The 22,411-nt window shown below is 45.1% G+C and overlaps 2 protein-coding genes across 10 annotated transcripts in view; one reads left to right on the top strand and one right to left on the bottom strand.

Annotated features, from left to right (window-relative positions):
• Positions 1–2,247, bottom strand: part of LOC135260930 (LYR motif-containing protein 4-like) — a 29,344-nt gene extending 27,097 nt beyond the window's left edge. For both annotated transcript variants that reach the window (XM_064346683.1, XM_064346681.1), the window contains exon 1: positions 2,112–2,247. In XM_064346683.1, the coding sequence (XP_064202753.1) occupies positions 2,112–2,197 (86 nt within the window). In that variant the 5' untranslated portion in view covers positions 2,198–2,247. The remainder of the gene's footprint in view (positions 1–2,111) is intronic.
• LOC135260928 (phenylalanine--tRNA ligase, mitochondrial-like) overlaps positions 2,091–22,411 on the top strand; it is an 88,535-nt gene continuing 68,214 nt past the window's right edge. For 2 of the 8 annotated variants that reach the window (XM_064346673.1, XM_064346678.1), the window contains exons 1-2: positions 2,091–2,230; positions 7,948–8,059. Coding sequence is in view for 1 of the 8 variants with exons in the window: in XM_064346672.1 (XP_064202742.1) it covers positions 8,251–8,274 (24 nt within the window). In the remaining 7 variants the exon portion in view is untranslated. Of the gene's footprint in view, positions 2,231–2,314; positions 2,455–2,483; positions 2,822–6,094; positions 6,215–7,947; positions 8,060–8,170; positions 8,275–22,411 lie in introns of those variants that run through there. The other 6 variants (XM_064346674.1, XM_064346679.1, XM_064346677.1 and 3 more) reach the window with 5 other exon arrangements.

The following is a 22,411-nucleotide window of genomic DNA, read 5'->3' as shown; positions in this document are numbered from 1 at the left end:
ATCCATGCACAAGCTGGCAAACTGGGAGCTTTCACAATGAACCTGAACACTGAATCGAGAACATTTCTCTGGGCGTTGAAGAAGGCAGAGCATTTGTTTCAAGATTCCCAAAATCACCAAGCGTAACACTTCTGACAGAAGCTGGAATCTGTGCTTCGTCCGAGGGTCAGAACTACGGATCAACGCTACAACAGACGGACAGTGTGAAAAAAATAACACGTCTTCTGAAGACTCCATCAGAGGGGCATTAAACCCCACAAGGCCTGTGGACGGCCATCTGTGCCTGAGTTCAGCCAATTCCAGACTATTTTCACTTCAAGTCAGTAATTATTAGCTCATATAACCTACCCAGATCATAATTTCAATGCAGTGATACAGGCAGGAGGGACTGGAGAAAGCTGTAGAGAATTCTGGTTCCCCTGTGTTTTTTTCCCCCTCACTTTCTTGGGTTATTCTACATAATGCCTGTACTATTTCTGTCTGCTCAAACAGTGCTGCAGTCTTTCCTCTAGTGTGAGCAAGACATTCGCTCCCTCCCTCTTCCCTCTGCTTGCCTGCACCTCTCTCCCCTTCTTTCTCTCCTTCCCTCATGCCCACCCTGCCCTTCTCTTTCTCTCCTTATCCCTCTCTCCATTCTTCCCTCACTCTCTGCCAAGCCCATAGTCCCATTCTCTTTCTCTCCATCCTCTCTCCCTCTCTCTCATGCCAACAGCCCCACACTCTCTCTCTCTCTCTCTCACTCTCATGCATTTCACTTCATAAGAAACTGTAAGCACTGCAGTGCTCTGAAACGGCAACTGTGAACTCTCCACATAAGGCCTTTTCCTTTTAAAGATACAGGATTTTTTTGCCCTTGTCCAGATAACTGAATGGGACCCTAGCTTTTCAGTTTCATTTAATTTATGAACAGCAGAAAGAGAAGGGATTTATGACTCGCTAATAAAAACAGCCTCTGCATCTTTGCAGGAGAGTCATTTAGTGCAGGTGACAATGATTCTTGCATTGTTGAATCACATAGAATTCTTCCTCGTCAGACGATAATGAGAGGGAATAACACTGCAGACTTCATTCATTCCGAGAATCCAATGTTCAAGCTGGAGATGGGCAATCAGCTTAAGTATCACAGCCAAATTTGTGGCTGCTTTCAGAGCGGAATTGTGCAGTATAATGGTTAGAGATCTGCCCTTGTAACTCCTGGTAGGGCTGTGGGTTTAATTCCCTGGAAAAAGTTAACTTAACCTGAATTTTTCCATTAAAAAAGTGGATTGTAAATAAAAATGTAACTAGATAACAGTGTCTTCTAAATAAATTAAATACAATGTAGATATTCTAGTGATCTAAAGGCCTATGTTATGCAATGCAGAGTTTGTCATTAAATATTTAAAGGCTACACTGATGAGTTATTTTTATTTGACTTTAACATAGGTATGGAGCTATATTCCAGAGTCAGTGCTTTATTCAGTCTTTACAACTTGCTGTCAGTGATGCCCAAACATAGCTAAAACAAGTATACATGAATATATTAGTTAACTATCAATAGTCTGCATTTAAATCAACTGTAGGCTATGTATTTTAAATACCGGAAGTTTGAATAATATTCCCTGGTTTTTACCATTGTTATTTCGGATTATTTCCAGTTGTATGTGGACGGGAATCAACACGCATGAAAGCACAGACATTTGAAATTATTCAACTTATTATTATTACAAACGCTTAGGCTTTTACAAGACCTGATGCATAAACTACGCATTAAGCAGCAACGGAGAATACCCAGTTGAGCGTTTCATAATTTAGAACTAATAACTTGTTGAAAGTTTGTCCACCGAACTTAGTACTAGAAAGTTGAGATGGTAACAGGAATACAAATTATCAAACGGTGGATCAATCGGGGTTCGGTTATTTAAAGAAGGCTATCTTAGAAGTTAAACATCATTATCCTAGAGCTAGCTATATTTAACTGACGTAAGATAGCTCATATACGTTACGTCACAACTATCTCTGCTGCTATTGTTGAATGTGCGACAAATGTGGGAAATGACAGCTCTGCCCCGGAAACTCTTTTACCTCACCTTTCTCTTTACTCACTTGGTAAATTACCGTACTTCGCTTACCGGTAATTATATGAAGGGAATTTCTTGCACTCTCGTATAAGCATTCGGTACAACGAAATCACCTGCGTTCTGCTGGAAGACGCCATTTTGGAACAAGACTGGGTTACTCAGGACCCTAGGTAATGTTATACTATAGATTGCCTGTATGAAGAAAGATGGTATTTTGAGTGAGCATAAATAACGCATACAACACACACACATATCCAAATGCTGTGCAAACGTAATATAGCATTACAGTATTTTACTATAAACCTTAACTATTGAAATTTGAAATTATACAAAGAATAATTCAGGCTGCTGTAAAGACCATACAAGTTGAGCCAAGTCTGGAAGGCTACAGTAGGTAGGTTATCGAAGACGTGTGTTTACTGTCGTGCCCCGCTTATAATGATTCCCGAACTAGTCTGCCATAGGCCACGCTTTATAGTCACCAGAGTTTTCAGCAATAAGAATATATACGTTACACTGGCTAGTAATCCATTCAGTTATTGTTCGCCGTTACAACTCGGTTTCAATTTGCCGGCATAAACATTGCTGTAGTAGGATCCATTTACTGGCCAGCCAAGTAGCTGTTTGTAGTTGATGATGATGTTATGTAATGTCTGACGTCCTCGTACTCAGCCCAAAGTCAAAATAAATGCGGCTGCCGCAGTTCCTCCGCCCATTCTAGCTAGACAGGACCGCACATGTGCTGCTTGTATATTCCGTAGGTAGGCTATGCCGAGTCGTAATTCGAAAACATTTCATAGTTGATGGTACGAAATCCTTTAAGCACTGAGCTTAGTTTTGATTTAATTGGTTTTTGACCAGCAGTACTGAAAGCATGTAATTTCAGCTATGGCTAATCGAACCATTTACACTATCTTAGCTGTTAGGATAGTGCATTATTTTGGCTGAAGTATATGGTTAAAGTATTAGTTAGACTAAGTAAAAAATAATATTGCAGTGGAGCTAGGTGCAGCCTTTCAGTGGCTTCATTCTAGCACAATTCTCTCCTTAATTCAATAATCAACCAGTTCAGCACCTGCGGGTGGGAGCTTCTGCAGACCCTGGGATATTTTTAAGAGTGTATGACTAGGCTGTATGTAAAAGATGAGAACTTATAGGCGGCTCTCCTCATAACCAATAAAAACGGAAGAGATCTTGACAAGTTACATAAATTATATGGTAATGCTATTTAATGGTCAATAAACAGAATATTTTTTATCGGTTGTATTATTTTAGCTATGCTATATACAATGATAAGAACACAGTAATTTAAAATGAATAAAGTAGTCTTCCAACCTTTGACTAACAGGCACAGCCGTTTATTGCAATTACTGCATTTGACTTTCCATTTAATCAAGAAGGTTTTATCCCATTTTTCCTTGCAATAAACATTGGCATACACATACACACCGCATGTGCATGTGTTAAAAGCATGCTGGATTTAACAAGACTCTTGGATTAGTTTAATCTCTTAGAAGAATCAGCCTTGCATATTGTATTATGTGAATATCTAATGCATTTGATATATTGCCACTGCATTAAACCAGCTGGTGAACTCCTGAAGCATCAATGGGTGAAATATGTCAAAATGATCTTGTAATTTATCTGAAATGCCTACCTATCAAAAATAACTTGTATCACTTAATACAAAGGTGGCTCCATGTATGAAAAGGTTGAGTTTGTTGTGTCCATTTCACCTGCCCTTTGGATATACCATTTCCAGGGCGGACATTATTGATTGTCAATTTTCATGGCCATGTGAAAGGACTGTTCTTTGCTTTGATTTGTTGCATCAGCTGTATGCTGTGCATCACTTCCTGATGTGATGATCTATATTCCTTTTATTTTCTTGACATTTTAAGACAGAGCAGCAGACTAGCACCATTCCACCATCTCTTCATATTTCTCGAAACAGAATTTAGGCTGCATGACATGGACAATGAACTCTAATGCAGCATACACACATAAAAACCCAGCTGAAAAACTTCTAGTCGGACCATATTCACTAATCATTTCGAGAAGAAAACATCCCTTTTCTATCACTGCTCCTCGTATTTGTGCTGCAGCTACAAAAAATAAAATTGAAAAATTGCCTTGTTCAAACAAATCAGCAATTCCCACTTTATGATCAAATCATGTTTTGCTTGCTAACTAAAATTATGACACCCTGCAATATGGCTGGCATCCAAAACAGAACAACGCTTAGGTGGTAAGACAATTTGAGCCAGAGCTATGCTCAGGAGACAGCACTCCAGTTTGCAGAATTTTCTCATTTAATTTAGTGGCTTTTCTGCAGAAATGCCTGGCTGTGGTGCCAGAAAGAGAGTTGGTGCTGTCCACCAGGGGCCAGCACCGGCCCTGCACACAGGTAAGGCCACTGCTGTGATACATGGTAATCACAATGGCTGTGGCCAATTACCTAATCATTGGGCTTAATAAAAGAACTGTGGTGAGGACTTGGAGGAGAATGTTTTTTTAATATTTATTTTTTAATAGCCTATATTTTGTGAATGTTGTGACCTAATTTTCCTGTGTGATTATGTATTTTGCCTGCCTTGCCTTGGAAGTTTGGGTTGCCAGGTTGGCCTTTCTTTATTTCATAGGCATTTCTGTTATTTTCAGTTTTTGGATTAAAAGAAATGGCAACAAGCCAACTGTCCCTTTTTTGTTTGTCAGTTTGCCACATGATACAGTGGTTACCCCCAGCCCTGGATCACAAGGGTTAAAAATGAGAACTATTACTTTCAGGCATGCAGAGTAGTCCCACTTCAACTGCGCTTACAGTACTGTATTGTAAAACCTGCTTCATCTGGCCTCCCTGTCCACCTTAAATGTTTATTGACATTTAGCAATGTAAATTCACAAGTCAGATTTGTGCATTATGAGTTCACTCTTATACATCATTTAACCATAGTACTGCTACCCGTATGAACACCTTTTATGATGCTTTCATTTTAAATGTATGTCCTGTCACTTTGGAAGTTTAAAACCCGTAGTCGTGCATTTCATTTTGTCCAATGATCAGTGTTACATTATTTTGAATGATTTTATTGAGCCGCATTTGGACAAACTGCAATTTATTCTCTGCTCTTTAATCTGATCTGAGAGGAGTCTCTGAGTAGAAGTTATGATGCTAGTTCCCAGCATGCAGTGCATCAGTGAATTTCCTCCTGTTATAAATACACTGGTTCCCAGGTGACACTTCAATATTAGTAGGCTTTGTATTGTCAATATTGCACTGATTAAAATCAATGACATAGCTGATAGTCACACATTAATTCTTTGCACTGTTCTGTTTCATTTGTTGCCACAGCAATGGATTTGGCGATCGTGGGGTATGTGGCAACAGCCATCAGTTACACTGCACATGTGTGTTCCTACAAGATAAGTTTCATTCACATCCCGAACTTAATCTAAAATGGAGCGGTGGACACATTTAAGTCGCTGAATAATCAATGGTGTTGTTATTGCGAAGTTGAAGTAGGCTGTTTTGCCTTGTGCTGCCTCAGTGTTTTGGGGCTCTGGCCTGGAGTCTAACCAGACTATTGAAAGGGTTGCTGTACCATAGAAAGGCTGAGGTCCATAGAGGGATGTTGTGCATTGACTAAAAGAGGCACTTGTTGCAGAACGGTCACCTGTAAAGCCTCAAATTAACCGTGGTCTGTGCGCAGTGAAGAAACGTACGTACTAGCTGCAGAATAGTACACATTCATTGTATGGCTGTAGGCCAGTAGGGTGTATGCAGAGATAGTACAGCATAACTACACAGTAGCCTTGTGCTGTTCTCCAGGCTGGTGATTTGGTGTTTTTGGATTAAGAAGATTGACAAATCCTATCACAGGCTTCTCATTAAATTCTTCCTGGTTTTTGCTTCAGCCAAACCTGTAACTACGTAGCTGGATTAATTTTAATTCATCAACTTAAATGAATGCAGTTAACTATATGCAGGAGGCACTCAGTGTTCCAGCTTTCAGTGTATTCAGGCTCAGACGTTTAATCACCCATCAAACTCTTGTGATCAACCTCAGATGGATCACAAACCAGAAATGTCACTGGCACTCCTGGATGAGAGTTGCACAACCCCTTCACAAAAAAATAAAATAAATCAGAACCAGGTGGGTTATGCATTCACCCCAGAAACTGTGCTGTTTAATTTTATGTATTCTGACTGAAACACAACCAACAGCCCAAAACATGACCAGCAGTGAACAGAAGGCTGCTGGCTTGCAGTATCTGCTTGGCATGTACAGGGGGAAAGAGATCAATGTGGCGTCCGTAGCTCGTGATGGCGATGAAGCGTTTGGCGTTGTGAAGAGGCAGGGAGAGACGGTGAGCGTGTGCTTTCTTTCCCCCTGCATGGGAGAAGATCGAGCGTGCGAATCTTGCGTCTCTTCGGGGGGAGCTTCCCTGCTTCGGCTTCTGGTGCCTGCAGGAGCGGGTTGTGAAATGTGCCGGCTGATTTATCACGCGGATGCCCAATCAATGAGGGAAATGGAAACAGCTATAAATAAATGGAGCACTTATAAAAAATACTTTAAAATGCTATTTGTCAGAGGAGAATTATCTATTGTTTGTAGTAGCTCCAGACTCTTCCAGAGTTCAGCCGTGCACCGTTTATCTAAATGGAGCACTATAAGGGCAATGCATAAAGGCATGGCATATTTCAGAAATAACCGAATTCCTGTAAAGTACTCATATTATGACTCAGGCCTTTCTTCTCTTTCTCTTCTGACATTAAACTGTGACATTACAGGGCTTTCAGCGTTGTCATAGGTTTTTTGGGGATATGAAGATGGCCCCTCCCACAAATGACACATAGGCCTTTCCTCAGCTTCTACCAGCCTCGAGGAAGCATTTCTGTGGGTAAAATCGTACTGCCACCATTAACCACTCCCCACTGGCCCGACGCGGTTTGCTGCGTGGCGGTAGGTCGTGAGGTAGCAGGTAGCCCCGCCCCTCTCTCTGCTCTGCTACGTCGGCACAGCGGGTGTCTCCAGATGGGCCGGGCTGGGCCGGGGGGATGGCCCTGTCCTGCCCTGGGATTCTCTGAGGATGGGGCACAGCCTGGACGCCCCGCTGCACAGCAGCTGTGCTCTGCGTGGATCCGTTTCCTCTGCCACTAATCAGGGGGCCGTGGCATTTAGCCTCCGGGGGCGTTAGAGATGAGGTCCGGGCGCGGGGGCGCACAGCAGCGAGGGGGGGGCGAAGCGTGAGCGAGGGTGCCACGGTGCACACACGCGTGTGCGTGTGCATACAGCACACGCGTGAGCACGCTCGTCTCATGTTGAATTCCTGGGAAACGTTTTTTTTTTTCTTTTAAGCTGCGCTTTGTGTGGTGTTGCATCATTTTTATGACTGAAAAGGGAACGCACTTTGGTGAGATGTTATTTCACCCTCCCCCAAAGAGGAAAAAATAAAACCCAGCACCAGTCTTTACTCAAAGACAGAGAAGTCACATTGTGGACAGATTCTTGGTGATTTCCCCTTTAATTAAGATGCCTTAGAGAATGTTCCTCATGATGTATGGATGTATGTATGCAAGTATATATGTACAATGTACAGTGTATGTGTATATGTATATGTATATATATATATATATATATATATATATATATATATATATATATATATATATATATATGTATTTTTTAAGTAAATAATGTTTGGAGTTTCATATCTAGCGGGTGGTGGGCTGTAAATTCCCCCTGCATCTTTGCCAGTTCAGTATTGACTGATGGATTGTTCCTATTTACTGCCTGTCTGTTCGATAAACTCCAAAATGAGTTTACACCTTGTGCACCCGGGCGGGAAAAGCCTTTAACCAAACGGATTTTGCCCTACTGTGCAGGATGCTGGAAGACCCGTGTCTGGGACCCTGACCAAAATCTGCACCTCGGACCCCTCCACCCTTCGGAGGAAGCCGGTCCTTTCCCCTTTCCCGGCCTGTTCGCTCTGGAGCGGTAGGTGCTTGTTTTTCTTATCGCTGTTTGGCTGCGCTGAACTGGGTATTGGATTTCCTGTGCAGGGCCCTGGCATCCTGTAGCGGCTGATTGGATTAGCCTCAGCCACGGGGGTTCACTCCACCAGCTTGAAAAACGGATGATCACAGGAGGATTACTCAGTACGCTTCAAACGCTGCTCCATTTTTCAGATGTCGAAAAAGCTCAGGCTGGCAGTATAAAATCTTTATTTCCTATCTATGTGGATGCAATTTGTAAGAAACAAGTGAAGTACTGTTAAAACTGTGTTAGTTTGTGCCATATTTACACCACAGAGGTGTTGGTCAATGTTTAAATGTAATTATAAGAGGTAGAGTTTAAGTAATCTTTCAGTAGCTCATCCTAATGCACTGACCTCGTTTTAATCGTGATTCAACCTTCTGAATCTTGTTTCTTTGACCCAGTCAGTTTTTTTAGTTACAGTCGTCTGATATGCCATTACACTGTAGACTGTAAAGACTGAAATTAGCAGAGACCTCTGACCTCTTTTCCTATGAGTGTGATTTGATTAAACTGCTTTCCTTTTTAGAGCGTTATTTGCCCTGAGTCAGGCTGTGGCTCGCTCTGTTTTTGATGTCCTTTTTATATCATTGCATTTTACTGCAGTTCTGCAGTGCTCCTGATGCCCAGCGATCAGAGACGGTATATAGTGCTCTCCGCTATGTGAAATGAGCCAGCGCTCCTGAGTGCCCCGGCACTTTCTTACACCCGCTGAAGTGAGGGGGCGAGGCCCGCAGATGAAATGCATTAATTCGCCGTGTTAGGGCCATGTCCTGCAGTGCAGAAGGCCCTGATCTCTTTGGCAGGTAACAAGAGAGACATAATGAGATTGTCCCTGTGTCTTCTTTCGCATGGCTTTATTAGACAGGCCGAGCTCGGTTCACTGTATTACACCGTGTGTGTGTGTGTGTGTGTGAGAGCATATGTGTGAAAACGTGTGGGCGATTGTGTGTGTGGATGTGTGCATGCCTGCATTTGTGTGAGTGTGTGTGTGTGTGTGTGTGTGTGTCCTCTGTATATATTCAGTGGCTTTGTGTTTTTAGCCCATTCCCCAGAGTATAATTGTGTTGTTCAGAGGCTCTCATTAATTGCTAACATTGCTCCAAAAACATATAGCATCACTACTGGTTTCTGATTAAAAACCCAACAAAGAGCGCTGACTGCCGCTCCCTTGGTTAAGACCTTTCACGAGGGCTGTAGCATTTGCTCCGCCATCACGGAGACAAATTACCGCCATTTAAATCGGCCTAATAAAATGTGGGGTTGTTTCAGGTGATATAATGTGCCGTGTGCGCAAACAGGAAATAGAGGCACTTTATACCCTGCAGAGCAAACTGGTGGAGAGCTGGTGGATGTGACAGGGGTACGAATCAGTTAAGCGTATAATATCTGCAGTCCCTCTCCGTGTATGCTTTTGTTTCTGTTTCCAGTTCCTTGTCCTACCGTCCGTGTGACGTGCGTTCTTTAGGTCCAGTAACAGAGAAACCTTCCAGTGGTACCTTCACTCTAATCTGGCCCATTATTATATTTCATATTCAAGGTTGCATCGTATTATTATTATTATTATTTATTAATTTGGCTCATAATCGACACAGAGAACAGTTTTTTTTAAAACAAAGGAAATGAGCAAAGGAAAAATGCAATGTTAGTCTGTTAAAAAAAATCCACAAATACTATTGTCACTGAAGCTAATTCATTTAACTTGTGTTATTGGGTTAAAGGAACAATACAATGCACTTCACCTGTTGTGCCCCAAAGTGGAGATTAAGGGGTGAAGATGAGAGTGAGGGGATCAAGATGAGAGTTAGGGGGTCTGAGATGCTGTTAAAGGGCCCCATGCCGTGGTGAGGGTTTTGAGGGGATATGCATGTTTGTATCAGTAGGGGTTGTGTGGGGGGGCCCCATTGTGTGGTAAGGGAGCTGATGCATGTTTGTATCAGTAGGGGCAGTGTGGGGGGGGGCTTCTGTGGTAAGGGAGCTGATGCATGTTTGTATCAGTAGGGGCAGTGTGGGGGGGGGGCATTCTGTGGTAAGGGGGCTGATGCATGTTTGTATCAGTAGGGGCAGTGTGGGGGGGGGACCCATTCTGTGGTAAGGGAGCTGATGCATGTTTGTATCAGTAGGGGCAGTGTGGGGGAAAGCCATGTCATGGTGTCCCATCTGTAGTCAGGTCCAGGCTGTGAACTGAAACCTGCGCGCCAGGGCAGCAGCGCTGAGCCCTCATGGTGGTGAGTCAGAAACCCGTAATGCAAAGCGTTGTGTGAGATGCTGTACTGTCAGAACATTGCTGTGCAGAACTGGGACTTTGGTCTCCTTCAATGCAGCAGTGAAGCCCCTGAGACAGGACCTCAGCAGCAACTCACCTTAAAATCCTCCCACCTGTACCTATAGCGCCCGTACCTGCCATGCCTGTGTATGTTGCCATGCATGTTCCTGCCCCCCCCCATCCCTTTTTTTCTCCAACTGCTGCTTTTTATCAATCTCCTACGGTTGGCTTCAGTTATCTTCTCCTGCTGTATTCGCTGTGTTTACTATGGCAAAGTCACAGATTTTCTGACCAGAAGCTTATCTGTGCAAAACAGCAGAATTGATGCGTGCCTACTGTCTGACTGGGCTTTCAGTTCTAACTGTGGCTGTAAGGAGAATTGAGCCCTTTTCGTTTGCAAGTAAAGTCCCCCTGAACGAACGGAGGGAGGAATGGAATGATATTCTCAATATCACAAAGGGGAATGGTTATCACACTGACTTAGGGGAGGTTTTACATTACTGTCACTTAGCAGACGCTCGTATCCAAAGCTACTCACCAAAGTGGAGAACATCACCGTTAATCTCAGGAATATGAAAGTGCCGTATCACCAAGAAGGCACAGAAGGCTCATTTCTAATCAATCAAGCTAGCTGAGCAAATGAACAATTGTTTGGTGTGTGAAGTTATTATTAGCAGCATTATTGCCTGTCCTTTTAGTGTTGCAAAAAAGTTTTGTGTAAGTAAGAATAGCTATATAAAAGTGCAAATATATGCAAATTGCATTTATTAGCTCTGCATGAATCTAACTAGTAAACGTCAAAAAGAAACCTTGTTTCCTTTTTCTGCTCTGAACAGAGCAAACCGGACTCGCCAGGCATGTATAATTCAAACAAAAATACCTCAAGAAATTGAAATAAAACATAAACGAGCATGTTCCCTTCAAGGGCTCGCTTTTAACTGTGATTTAAATAATGTGACACACAGCATGCCACGACTGAAATGCTGAACCTAGGAGATCACATACAGTTTCATCTGTAACATGAGTCACCTAATCAAATCTTACTGAAATTCAAATAAATGGTCAATTTGTTCTTGTCCCCTAATAAAGACTTTAACCCTGATGATCCCAGAGCATAGCTGGCAACCTGTCCGTACTCTCGAGCTGTCCTGCTCTGTTGTGTTTCTCTGCTGTGGACCTTGGTTGTGAACCGTCAGCCAAACTCGCTAAAATAGCCCAGATGCCATATTTTAAAGGCGCGAGCGCAAGTATAGTGCCCATTTTTGTTTTATATTCATATTTATATTCAAGTTTACGCCATGTCTTTGGGCAGGCCCTTTCAGACCAGATGACTTGCAGTTTTGCTTGGAAATCCACAGCTAAGCTCTTGAGCGGGTGCTGACAGCAAAGCCTGCTAGCTTTCCTTAGTCCCTGGCTCAGCCTGTACTGAACTGATCGTTTAATGTCACATTATCATGTACTTCATAAGAGATTCAGATTGCAGTTTCTGGAAGTAAAAGATGAAAAACAAAAACAATGGTAAGTTTTTTTTTTACGTTAACCACATGATGTAGCATGAGCAGGAGATGGTACAGCCACGACAATGTATCCATTAAACTTTCATGACCTTAGGCTGCATTAAAAGCTTCCTATGCGGACGTTTATGGTTTACTGTTTAGAGCTTCTCCATCTTGTTAATGCTACTTTGTGATCTATGATATCGCTTTTCGATCAAAGCACAAAGAGGGCTACTGGGAGACTCCTGTTAAATCACAGGATGTGTATGTGCATGTCTGAAATCGAATCCTTGTCAACCAAAGTGCTGGGATTTGGGGTAGAGCGCCTACTTTTCTGTGCTCTCCTGAATTATCGCGGGACACTTCAACGATCAGACGAGCCTACAGCTGCAATTAGGCTTTCCAAACTGGGAGAAAAAAATTGAATATGGAATTAGTCACAAATGTTGGCTAGGAAAACATAGAGCTTTAGCTACAGTATCTCTGTCCTTCCAGGGCCACAGGAAACATTAACATGGCTGTGCTGACTTCATCAGGAAAGTGCACACAGTAATGCAGACCGCAGAGACTCGGTGCAGCAGGTACGCAGTACAATGGCTGGTGTTAATTCAGCTCTTAACAGTTTATGTGAGTCCCCTCTGGCCACAGTGGACTCGAGTAAACTCTGTGAGAGTTCATTTGACCGTTTCACTGTGTGTAGTCCAGGGCAAGGCCTTCGCCTGCGTCTGGGACAGCAGCTGGCTGGGGTCCAATGTGCGGTGGATGAGAACATTAGCTGTGTGAAAGAGGGACGACAGCCTCTGAGAAATTTCCCCACGCCATTCCCAGGCGCCAGCTCTCCCTTTTATTACTTTCATTTACTTCTTCGAGTTGAGTTTTCAGGGCCCAAACTATGTTTACTCATGTCTCCAAAAGGAAAACTACTGGAAAAGACCTTTCTGTGTAACATTAGCGTCTCTTGTTTTCCAATGGAGAGATTATTTTAAACCTTTTAATCAGAGGAGATGATAGATAGACAGTGGTTCAGGCTTGATGTGGGAGAGTTGATGATAGAACAGACAGAGTGTGAGAGAGAGAGAGGAGAACCTTGGAGGGTAAGAGGTAAAGTGATTTATTGGTTGTGCATGTATACCCGTAAACGTTTCCCACTCTTTGCCTGTGTTTATTACTGTTTTCTTGTTTAATGTTTATGTAAAGCTTTGGCAATATATTGTAATGTGCCATGCCATTAAAGCATTTTTCAACTGAATGGGATTGAATTGAATTAAAGAGGGGGGGAGAGAGAGAGAGAGTGTGTGTGGTAGAGAAAGAAAGAGAGAGAGAGAGTGTTAGAGAAAGAGGGAGAGAGTGGTAGAGAAAGAAAGAGAGAGAGAGCGAGGTAGAGAAAGAGAGAGAGAGAAGGAAGTGTGGTAGAGAAAGAAAGAGAGAGTGTGGTAGAGAAAGAAAGAGAGAGAGGTAGAAAGAAAGAGAGAGGAGAGAGAAAGAGAGGTAGAGAGAGAGAGAGAGAGAGAAAGAGGTAGAGAGAGAGAACTCTTGCCAGCTTCTCAGGATTAAAGCGGTGCCCTCGTCAGTTCCCATCTGCTCAGGAAAGGCTGCCCCGCCCCCACTGTGCCTCCAGCACCACCCCCCTCCCTCCTTCTCCACCAGGTGGGGCTGAACATGCCCTGTGCCCCTGCCAGCCAGTCCCCAAGGCAACAGGAGAGCCCGCCCCATCATCTCTCATTCATTTGCCCGTGCTCCGCCCATCGAAAAAAAGAAAACACTGCGCCCCAGGGGACCTTGCTCAGTAGGTTCTGTGGTTTTCCAGTGTTCCCCTTAGCTAAAATAGTAAATTTGGGAGGCTGCTTCCTGAAAAAAACTGGCCTTGTTTTTGCAAATACTGCGTGCCATTCTTTTTTAAATTCTTGGAGTTGCATAATCCCATTTCAGGACCGTGCAGTACTCTTAAATCAGTACCGGTGCAGGTGTTCATTCACCTGTTCAGCCTGTGCCATTTTTGTTTCTCTTTTTTTTTCTCGTTTTAATAAAAAGCGCCTGAAGGGAAGAATATATTTTTTTTCTTCCCCTCTCGATGTCTCACTGCACACTAATGTCATTTCATCCTGGCCGTGGTTCGCCGGCCCACACTGTATCAGAGGCGCTGACTGCTGCCTGAAGGCTGGTCAGCGCAGTGCTCATTATCGCCCAGCAGCCCCTTCGTCTGCTCTGGCGGCACGGCTGCCGCAGCCCATTCGTATTCCGCACGGGAGGGCCGGCCGAACCGGGTGGCGGTCAATACCGCCGAGACTCAACACCTATAAATCTGTCCAGGGGAGAGAAAAATAAATAAAAAATACAGCAGGAGAATCCCGGCAACCCAGCGACCCGAAGAAAACACTCAACACGAGTCAATTTATCAACGCAAACGTATCCGTCTTCCTAAAGAATCAGTTTTTATTTTAAAATATATAATTTATGTAGTTTTAAAATAGTTTTTAATTGTATTTTTTTCTGCTGAGTTACGTTCGTTTTGTGGTCCTGTTCTCTGTGTTCGGAGATGGCCGTTACAATCCCCGGGCGTGGGACAGCCAGGCCATTAATCCAGCCGTCGCCCACAACCCCAGGTGAATGTAATTGGGAGAGGTGGCCCAAGGACAGCGGTGGGCGGGGCCCCGCGGGGCAGTGAACAGCTTTGTAAAACGCGCTATGAAATAAAATCAGATTTGATTTGAAATGAGTGGGCTTAACGGATGTGCTCACCTTGAACGAAACGAGCGGAAAGCATTTCTGATTTAAGCGAGAGCGAAGGCAGTTAGGCGAGCTCGTTCTCCAGGTAAAAACGCGATGCGCCTTCGGCACACCGCCAGCAGGGGGCGACGCGCCTCGCACCACCACCAGAAGTCGATAAAAATGAAAACTGGGGCCCGATGATAGAATGATAGAAGTGAAGAGTTTAGCTCTGCCGCTTCTCCTCTTTTTCCATTTCGGTGGCAAAAAAGCGGGGTTATTTATTTGTCCTCTGAGAGCGGGGTGATAAATAACTGTCCGCGGCGGTGCTGAGCGCTGTGTTTTGTGTCCGGGGACGACGCCACGGTGCTGAGAGGGGCAGGCGGAGACTTGGTGATTGATGGCTGCTCGGGGCGGAGTCCGCACCGCGGGGTTTGGCGTTTAGGGGGACGCGCAGGATGGAGCTGTGCCGGCCGCCCTCCCGCCGTCCGGGAAACGGGGTCCCTGGGGGCCCCCAAAGCCGGGAGCTGGGAAGGAGCGCACGCGGCGGAAACCTCGCGCTGCCGTGCGGCCTGTAGCGTCGCTCAGAGGACGTCTGCTGTGCAGCGCTCAGGCTGTGTTCAGTCTCGTGTGTTCAGTCTAATGTGTTCTGTCTCATGTGTTCAGTCTAATGTGTTCTGTCTCATGTGTTCAGTCTAACAAGTTCAGTCTGAGGTGCTCAGGCTAATGTGCTCAGTCTAATAGGTCCAGTCTCGTGTTCAGTTTGAAGTGTCTACCGTTTCAGGCCTTCTTGCTCAGGTAGAATGAATGATGACCTCACAAAACAGTAGCTTCAACTGGCCATACTATACTAGTACACAGTGTATTTATGTGGCCAATGTTGCTGGTAATAATGACAATTTACATGTAATGGGAATCTGATGTGTTTGCAGTATCTCCCAGGCAACAGCTGCTACTTCAGCCCAGTCAGTTTTTTTGTGTCCATGGTATGCTCAGTGCTTGTATCTGGACCTTTGTATATAAAAATACAAACATCTGGTTTATAAATGTACCTCTAATGCAGTTTGTGTGTGTGTGTGTGTATGTACAGGTAGGTGTGTGTGTGCGTGTGTGTGTGTGTGTGTGTGTTTTTGTGTGCTTGTGTGTTTGTGCTTCTGTGTATGTGTGTGTTTGTGTATGTGTGGGTCTGTGTGTGGGTGTGTGTGTGTGTGTGCGTATGCTTTTTGAGAGAGCATTCATGTGTTTCTCCGTATGGAGTCCCAGTAAATGCCCTGCGTGCAAAGAGGCTAATTCTGCGAGCGCTAGGCTGTGGTGTTCTTCCCACGCTCCATCCCCTCCAATCACACGCCTGCTTGCACACACATCCGCTTCCTGACTCCTGGAACACGCCCACGTGGTCTCGCATGCACGCGGGGCGAGAGGCTGTTCCTTTTCAGGTGCTGCTATTTTCGATTTGCAGGTCAGCCACCTGTTCGGGCAGGTGGGGCGAGAGAGTGAGTGAGAGAGGGAGAGCGAGAGAGCTCTTGAATGGAGTGTCTCATTATAGGTCACTTCTCTGTATTGTAAATCGAAGAAAAAAAGCATCTGAACAAATTATTTGTGGCGCCTTCTCTGTGCCCCAGACTCTGTGTTTATACGCCTAATAACCTGCAATATACACAAAAAAATGTATTGGCCTGAAAACCGTCCCCTGTATCAAATAACAAATAAGGCACTTTAATTGAATTCCTTTAAAATCATTCAGATGATATGAAAAATATTTGACTATCACATCTTGGATGACAAAAATAAGAATGATGACACCGCAGTAAAATAGCCATAGCAAGTACGGAGGTAATGTTGCGGTTGTAATAATGATATCACAGTCTGGCTGTGCAGTGTGTGCACTCCGTAGCTGAGCGCGGCCGTGCTGTGAGGGAGGGCTCTCTCGCGTGCCAGGGAGGGGTGCGGAGGGAGGACTGAAGCGGGTAGCCGTCCTGCGCGTGAAAGTGCTGGCCTGGCGCTGCTGTCATCGCCTCCGACGCGACGGCGCCCCCCGGGGGACGCGGGAGAGCAGCGCGGTGGAAGGCGAGCGTAAAGCGGCCCGGAAGCCTCTCTCTCTCTCTCTGCCCCGCCGCTGACGGCGAGGAGTGCGATGCATTTTTGCGGGAAGATGAAGTGCACCCGTGGGAGCTGGGGTACGGGTACTGGAGAGGCTGAGTGGAACAGTTGGAGATGAGATTCAGATGAATTAATATTGGGCTCCAGACTTCTGGAGCCGCAGATATTTGACGAGTTGTTGTCATTGGCATGTGCTCCATGTGAGCTTGTTCGGTGATAAATTGATGGCCACTGCTTTGTGGAGGTTTGACTTTTTTTTAGTGCTGGAAAATTCATTTCTTGGCCAGAAGGGGAAAAAAAATGCAGAGTATTGTTTTTATTTAAAAGTGAAGAGCAAATGCACAGATTTTAAATGAGTGAATGGAGTCCAGACTGGCTTGCCAGGTGGGGCTGAAGAAGCTGGAACGTTCTGTCTGAGCGGACTGACGTGCTGGCGCGCGTGGGGCGCGAGTCGTGTGCCGAGCTCTCTCCCCGCGAGGGCACGCGATGGCGTGGGTGGGCATGGCAGGTGGCTGCGTGGGCGGGCACGGACCCTCGGGCCGGGGCACGGGGCAGGGCACGCGTCTCCGTCCCCGAGCGGGGGCCGAACTGGCCCCAATCCGACATGGGCTCTCCCCTGGCAACGGTTGCTCCGCCCCCAGCGCTTCCTGAGCTGGCGGCGGGTCGGCTGGCCTCTCCGCGCGAGCGGCGCGTGGGCGGGAGACTGAGGCATTATGGGTCATTTCATATGTTTCCTCCCACCTTTTAATACTCGGCTCAGTTTGTGTGCAATTTGAAGTGCAGCAGCTCTACCCTGAAGTTATTTTGCTATTTTTATTTTGCCTCTGGGTGTTTTGTAAAAAAAAAAAAAAAAACCTTCACAAGATTTATTGGGAAAGTGCATGTGGGCCATGAAATAATTTAGGCTTTATTCAGCCTTGAAACGGACCAAAGTCCCATGCGCCGTACTAACTTAATAACTCACCGCAACAAAGCTCCTTTGTTAGCTTGCCCTGTCCTTGAGCTATCTCTGTTTTGTACACACTAGGAAGTCCCGGAATGGCCCGGTGTGCTGGTGATTTCCAGCACGGGAAGTCTTTCCTCACTCTGTTTGCAGTGCAATCCATACCACATATCAATGAGTACTGCAGAGAGAGGAGGAGAGGACAGGAGAGTGGAGGAGTGGAGAGAGGAGGAGAGGACGGGAGAGTGGAGGAGTGGAGGGGAGAGAGGAGGAGAGATGAGAGGAGGAGAGGAGGGCAGTTGAGGAAAAGAACACTAGGAAGTAGAAATTTGAGGACCCAAGTGGAGGTCAAGGAGCCTTGTCTTATTTTAGCGTTGTCTTATTTCAGGGTCAGCAGGGGATTGAATTTACTGTACACTGGGGACAGTCAATGTTTTTGTTTTGACTCTGTCAAGGTGTCTGGAGACATGAGAACGTACAAATGTATAATGTGATCAAGCTTTTTAGGGCATCTTTGTCTGTAATGTACAGTGAATGTATCACTGTGTTTTTATCCCACAGTTCTGACCCCAGCTATTGTAGAAAATGCATCTTCCTGCGAGGCCAGAGGCCATGTGGATCAGTCTGTGTGATGTTTGACTTTGTGCAACAGCTGGGGGTAGTGGTAAAAAGTAGGCTTTAAAAGTATCAGATCCATGTCCCAGCTTGCGAAATTGAGCAAGAAGTTCTTCAGCAAAATATTCAGCTGTGCAAATGGATAAGTAAAATAAGTCATTGTGAAATGTCGAAGGGAAGCAAAATAATGCCCTTTCAGCAGAAATAGCCCGGATATAAAAATGCAGAGACCCGGAGACCAGACCAGAGGCACTCGGATGGCGCCCGTAACCAGGGACCTGGCCTTTTAACCGGCAGGCTGAAGGTTCGAGTCTCAGATGTGACATTGTCGTCATGCCATTCAAGTGACTTAACCTGCGGTTCTCCATGAAGAATCCGACAGTTTAAAAAGAAGGATTGGATAAGAGAGAGATGTGCTGTTTCCCCAGAATAAAACATGAAAAGGACAGGAATCAAAAGCACATCTGTGCTCTGGTGTGCCTTTACCCTGAAGCAGGAACTAGACTTTTTTTTATTTAAAAGAGAAACATGGAACCAAAGTCTTAACGGGGTACATTCTTGGACTGCTCACGCTTTTTGGCTTTGACTGAATGTTCTGAGCGGGGGGGCCTGCTCTTCAGGGTACTGTTTCTGAAATTTGGGGATTGCAGCCCCTTTTGATATTCACGACTGCCGTCAGGCGGCCTTTGCAGTTTCCTGACATTTATCGTCATTCTCGCTGGGCATCGCTGAAATATCCATAATTTATGCGGCTGCATTATCACATAATATCATCTTACTGATCATATAAGGATACAATAACACCCTGCCTTGTCTTTAGCTTCGCTGCCAATGCTTGATCCTGTCTTTTGGACCTGATACCCCTCAGTGGGAGACAGAAAAGGAAGATAAAGAGGATAATTGAGAAGCCAGGGGTCCCCGCGCAGACCCGTACAGAGACCCTCGGCTGCGGGATTCCCCCCCCCCCCCCCGCTGCCCCCCTCTGCCATCTGAAAGTCAAACGCAGGATCCTCTCCTCAGAAGAGCGTGTAACTCTTCCATAATTAGATAACAGCGGGGCGACTCAGCGACCTTTGTGCCGCTCGCGAGTGTCCAGATCGATGGCAGATGCGAGTTCTCGCCGCGGCTCGATGTCTCTGCCGCCGAAGATTAATGTCGTCCCCCGTCCCCGGGGTCGGGAGGCGTCAGCGGCAGCTTTCTGACTTTTCTGAGCGGCGGCAGCCTCGGCGGACCGGGCCCCGGTTTCACCCAAAGCCGTTATTACCGCCGTTCTGCGCCCGTCGCCGATGCCGCCCAAAATCCCGCTCCGTTTCCGCCATGTTCATGCGCCAGGCGTAAATGTGTACGCCGTTGTGGCTTCCACCTCATCATCCCTTATTGCTGTTTTACTCGCACTGGCCTGGAATGACTCTCTCCCAAAGCAGCATATCAATACAGCACCTTGTTCGATACGGATTGATTTTGGAAAGGCAGCCCTGCTTGTCCTTGAAGGCTCGAATGAAGGTGTTCTCCACCTTTTTTTTAGCAAGTGAAATGACATTTTTTGTTGTTCATATTGCGGTCGTCGTTGAGTGTATGGGCCAGCTTAGGCCTACATGATATGAAGAGGGAAAAAAGTTGCATTTAAAATTCAACTCAAAGGTTGTGGGTTTGATTTCCAGCAGGGGTGCTGCCATTGTGTCGTTGAGCAAGGTACTTACCCTGAACTGTTTCAGTTAATATCCAGCTGTGGAAATGTATTTAACAGTATGTAAAAATGTGAGCTGTGTAAGTCGCTCTGGATAAGAGCATTAGCCTAGCATATGCATTAGCATTAGTCTTAGCCTATGTAAAAAGATGGAAAAGCACAGTGCTTTAGTTCTTCCTTTTCATTCAGTTTGGAGACTGGCTAAGCTCATCAGTGCTGTTTGTTGCTTTAAATGTACCAGGTAATGGTAATATTTAATACATCCATATCATTCTCACTGGGGATTCTTCATTCAGGGTGTTCTTTAGGAATATGTGAGTCAACATCCTGAATCAAAGTGAACCTCAAACTTGAATATCTCAGATTTTAATTGTGGCTGGGACGCTGTTTTGATCTTCATTTGAATTAACTTGAATTAATTTGTCATTTGATTGGAATTGCAATAAATAAATATTGCTGTATAAACTTGATATTTGTGCAATGGGTTCTGGGCAAGTTAGCTTAGATAAGGATGCTAAGGAAGGATCTAGATAAATGATGAGGACTGTGAAAGTTTTGGTCTTTTTTTTTCTCTACAGGTAATTGTCTGCAGTTTAAGGGAGACCAGGTGGTCAAAACTAGTGAATGATTGGCGTCCTGTCACACAGCTGTCATCCCCACCTCAGTCTCATATCTGGACTCTTGACATCACTTTTCTACTTTTCTTCAGACTGATGCCTTGCAGAAGCCTCCTCTGGAGTGGATGAACACCACACATGTGCCTAGAATTGTATGTGTAATGCTCTTTGAAGTGAAGAAATGTACCTTAGCAGTGAGATCCCACAGAACTGTGCTTTATTCTTATTTCATAGAAAAACAGCCATATGAACAGCACAGGGCTTTTGCTCCTGTACATTTTGTCCTGCTGTCCAGATAATTGTGCAAGGTTCACAGATCAGCCAAACTTGTCATGTGACTCATCAAAGCAGGTTGTGTCTTTTTTGTCGTGTCGTATCTATCTTCAGCGACCCAGTCCTGACCTTGCGCTGACGTGCTGCTTGATGCAGGCCCACACACAGAACCGTCGCAGACAGCAAGGCGCTGTGATCTTCACAGCCCTGGCAGAACTCAATGGGTCAAGTACTGGGCTGTGCTGCTGTTTCTACTTTTCTTTTTGTTCTTTTTCTGCTTTTGCTATAATCATATATTTATAATGGGGAGTTAAATAAATGATGGACTTGCTGTTGAAGCGTCCAGACCAGGAATAAGTCTGCCCTGTTCTGCCCTGCTGTACTCATCCTGTGCGTGTTGAAACTTTTGGATTAGTCTTGGCTTTACCACTAGGGGGCAGATGCTGTTCAGTACCAGGGAAGAACAGGGCCTTCTGCTTGCTTTCCCCCCGGGCTGGCTGGTCCTCGAAGGGGCTGAAGAGGCTGCGCTGACAGGCCTGGCAGCCTGTTGGAGCTCCACATCGCTGGTTTAAAGGAGAGGGGCCATTTGCCAAGCCCTCGTGATCCGCTCATATGGCGCCCTGTTTCTGACCAGCTTGGCGCTCTCCACTAAGCACAGGGGGCCAATGGGAGAGCGCGAGCTCCCGCCCTTTGTTATCAATGCTCCTTTTCCATCGCAAAGCTGCCGTGTGGACAGGCGCTTTTATGAACGGATCTTTAAGGGATCACGGACAGCTCAAGCGCGGACTGTCAGAGTTAATGACGAAGGATAGTTTCCTGTCTGCGACAAATGGGAAAAGGAGACCGGCGTTTCTGATATAAATGTGTTTATTAATTTATTCATGAATGTATTAACATTCCCTACTGCTTTTATGTAAGCAATCAATCACTTTCCTAACAAAATAGCCTACTGCACACCAGCAGTGATTATCACTGACTTAGATGTTATTGTTATTATTAAGACCTCTTGGCTGTTAGATTTTTTTTTTCTTTTATTTATGGCATATAAAGACACTGATGCGTTCTGGGATTGTTGGTCCTCCCCAGGGAAAGTGTAAACTCACTCTTCTAAAGGGAATGAAAATAAATCCATAAAAAACCCAGCTGCTCCCTCCCCTAATGAATGCAGTGATGATAATCCAGACTGTTTGGCTCAGTCTAAATTTAGGAAAGGAACCCGGTGGCAGGCCATGTTTTTCATCCGGTCACGTGCCGCATCAGTCTGATAAAATCATATAAAATAATTAAGATGTTTGTACTAACTGTGCACATAGCACACTCATTGGGTTCTTTCCCTTTGCTATTACTGATATGTTATTTGTTTTAAATAGCATGCCACATATCATGTATTGCCCTTTTGTAGTATTAATCTCTAATAGCTTTGGTAATAATGCCAATGCAGAGAAGAATGTAAATCTATTATAGTACTCCGATACGGATCCATCCTTAGCCCTCGTTTTTCCACAGTGGCTTTTTGCCAGTGGCCCCTTAGCTGGAGATCACTCTGTAATGTCTAGCCGCTAGGCTGGGATTTCAGGATGTACCTGCACTTGGTGACCTGTGGGCCTGAG

This window comes from Anguilla rostrata, chromosome 8 (assembly GCF_018555375.3).
Source record: "Anguilla rostrata isolate EN2019 chromosome 8, ASM1855537v3, whole genome shotgun sequence".
NCBI classification, from domain to species: domain Eukaryota; kingdom Metazoa; phylum Chordata; class Actinopteri; order Anguilliformes; family Anguillidae; genus Anguilla; species Anguilla rostrata.
Note: the sequence above shows the minus strand (reverse complement) of the source record. Positions and strands in the feature narration are given on the sequence as shown.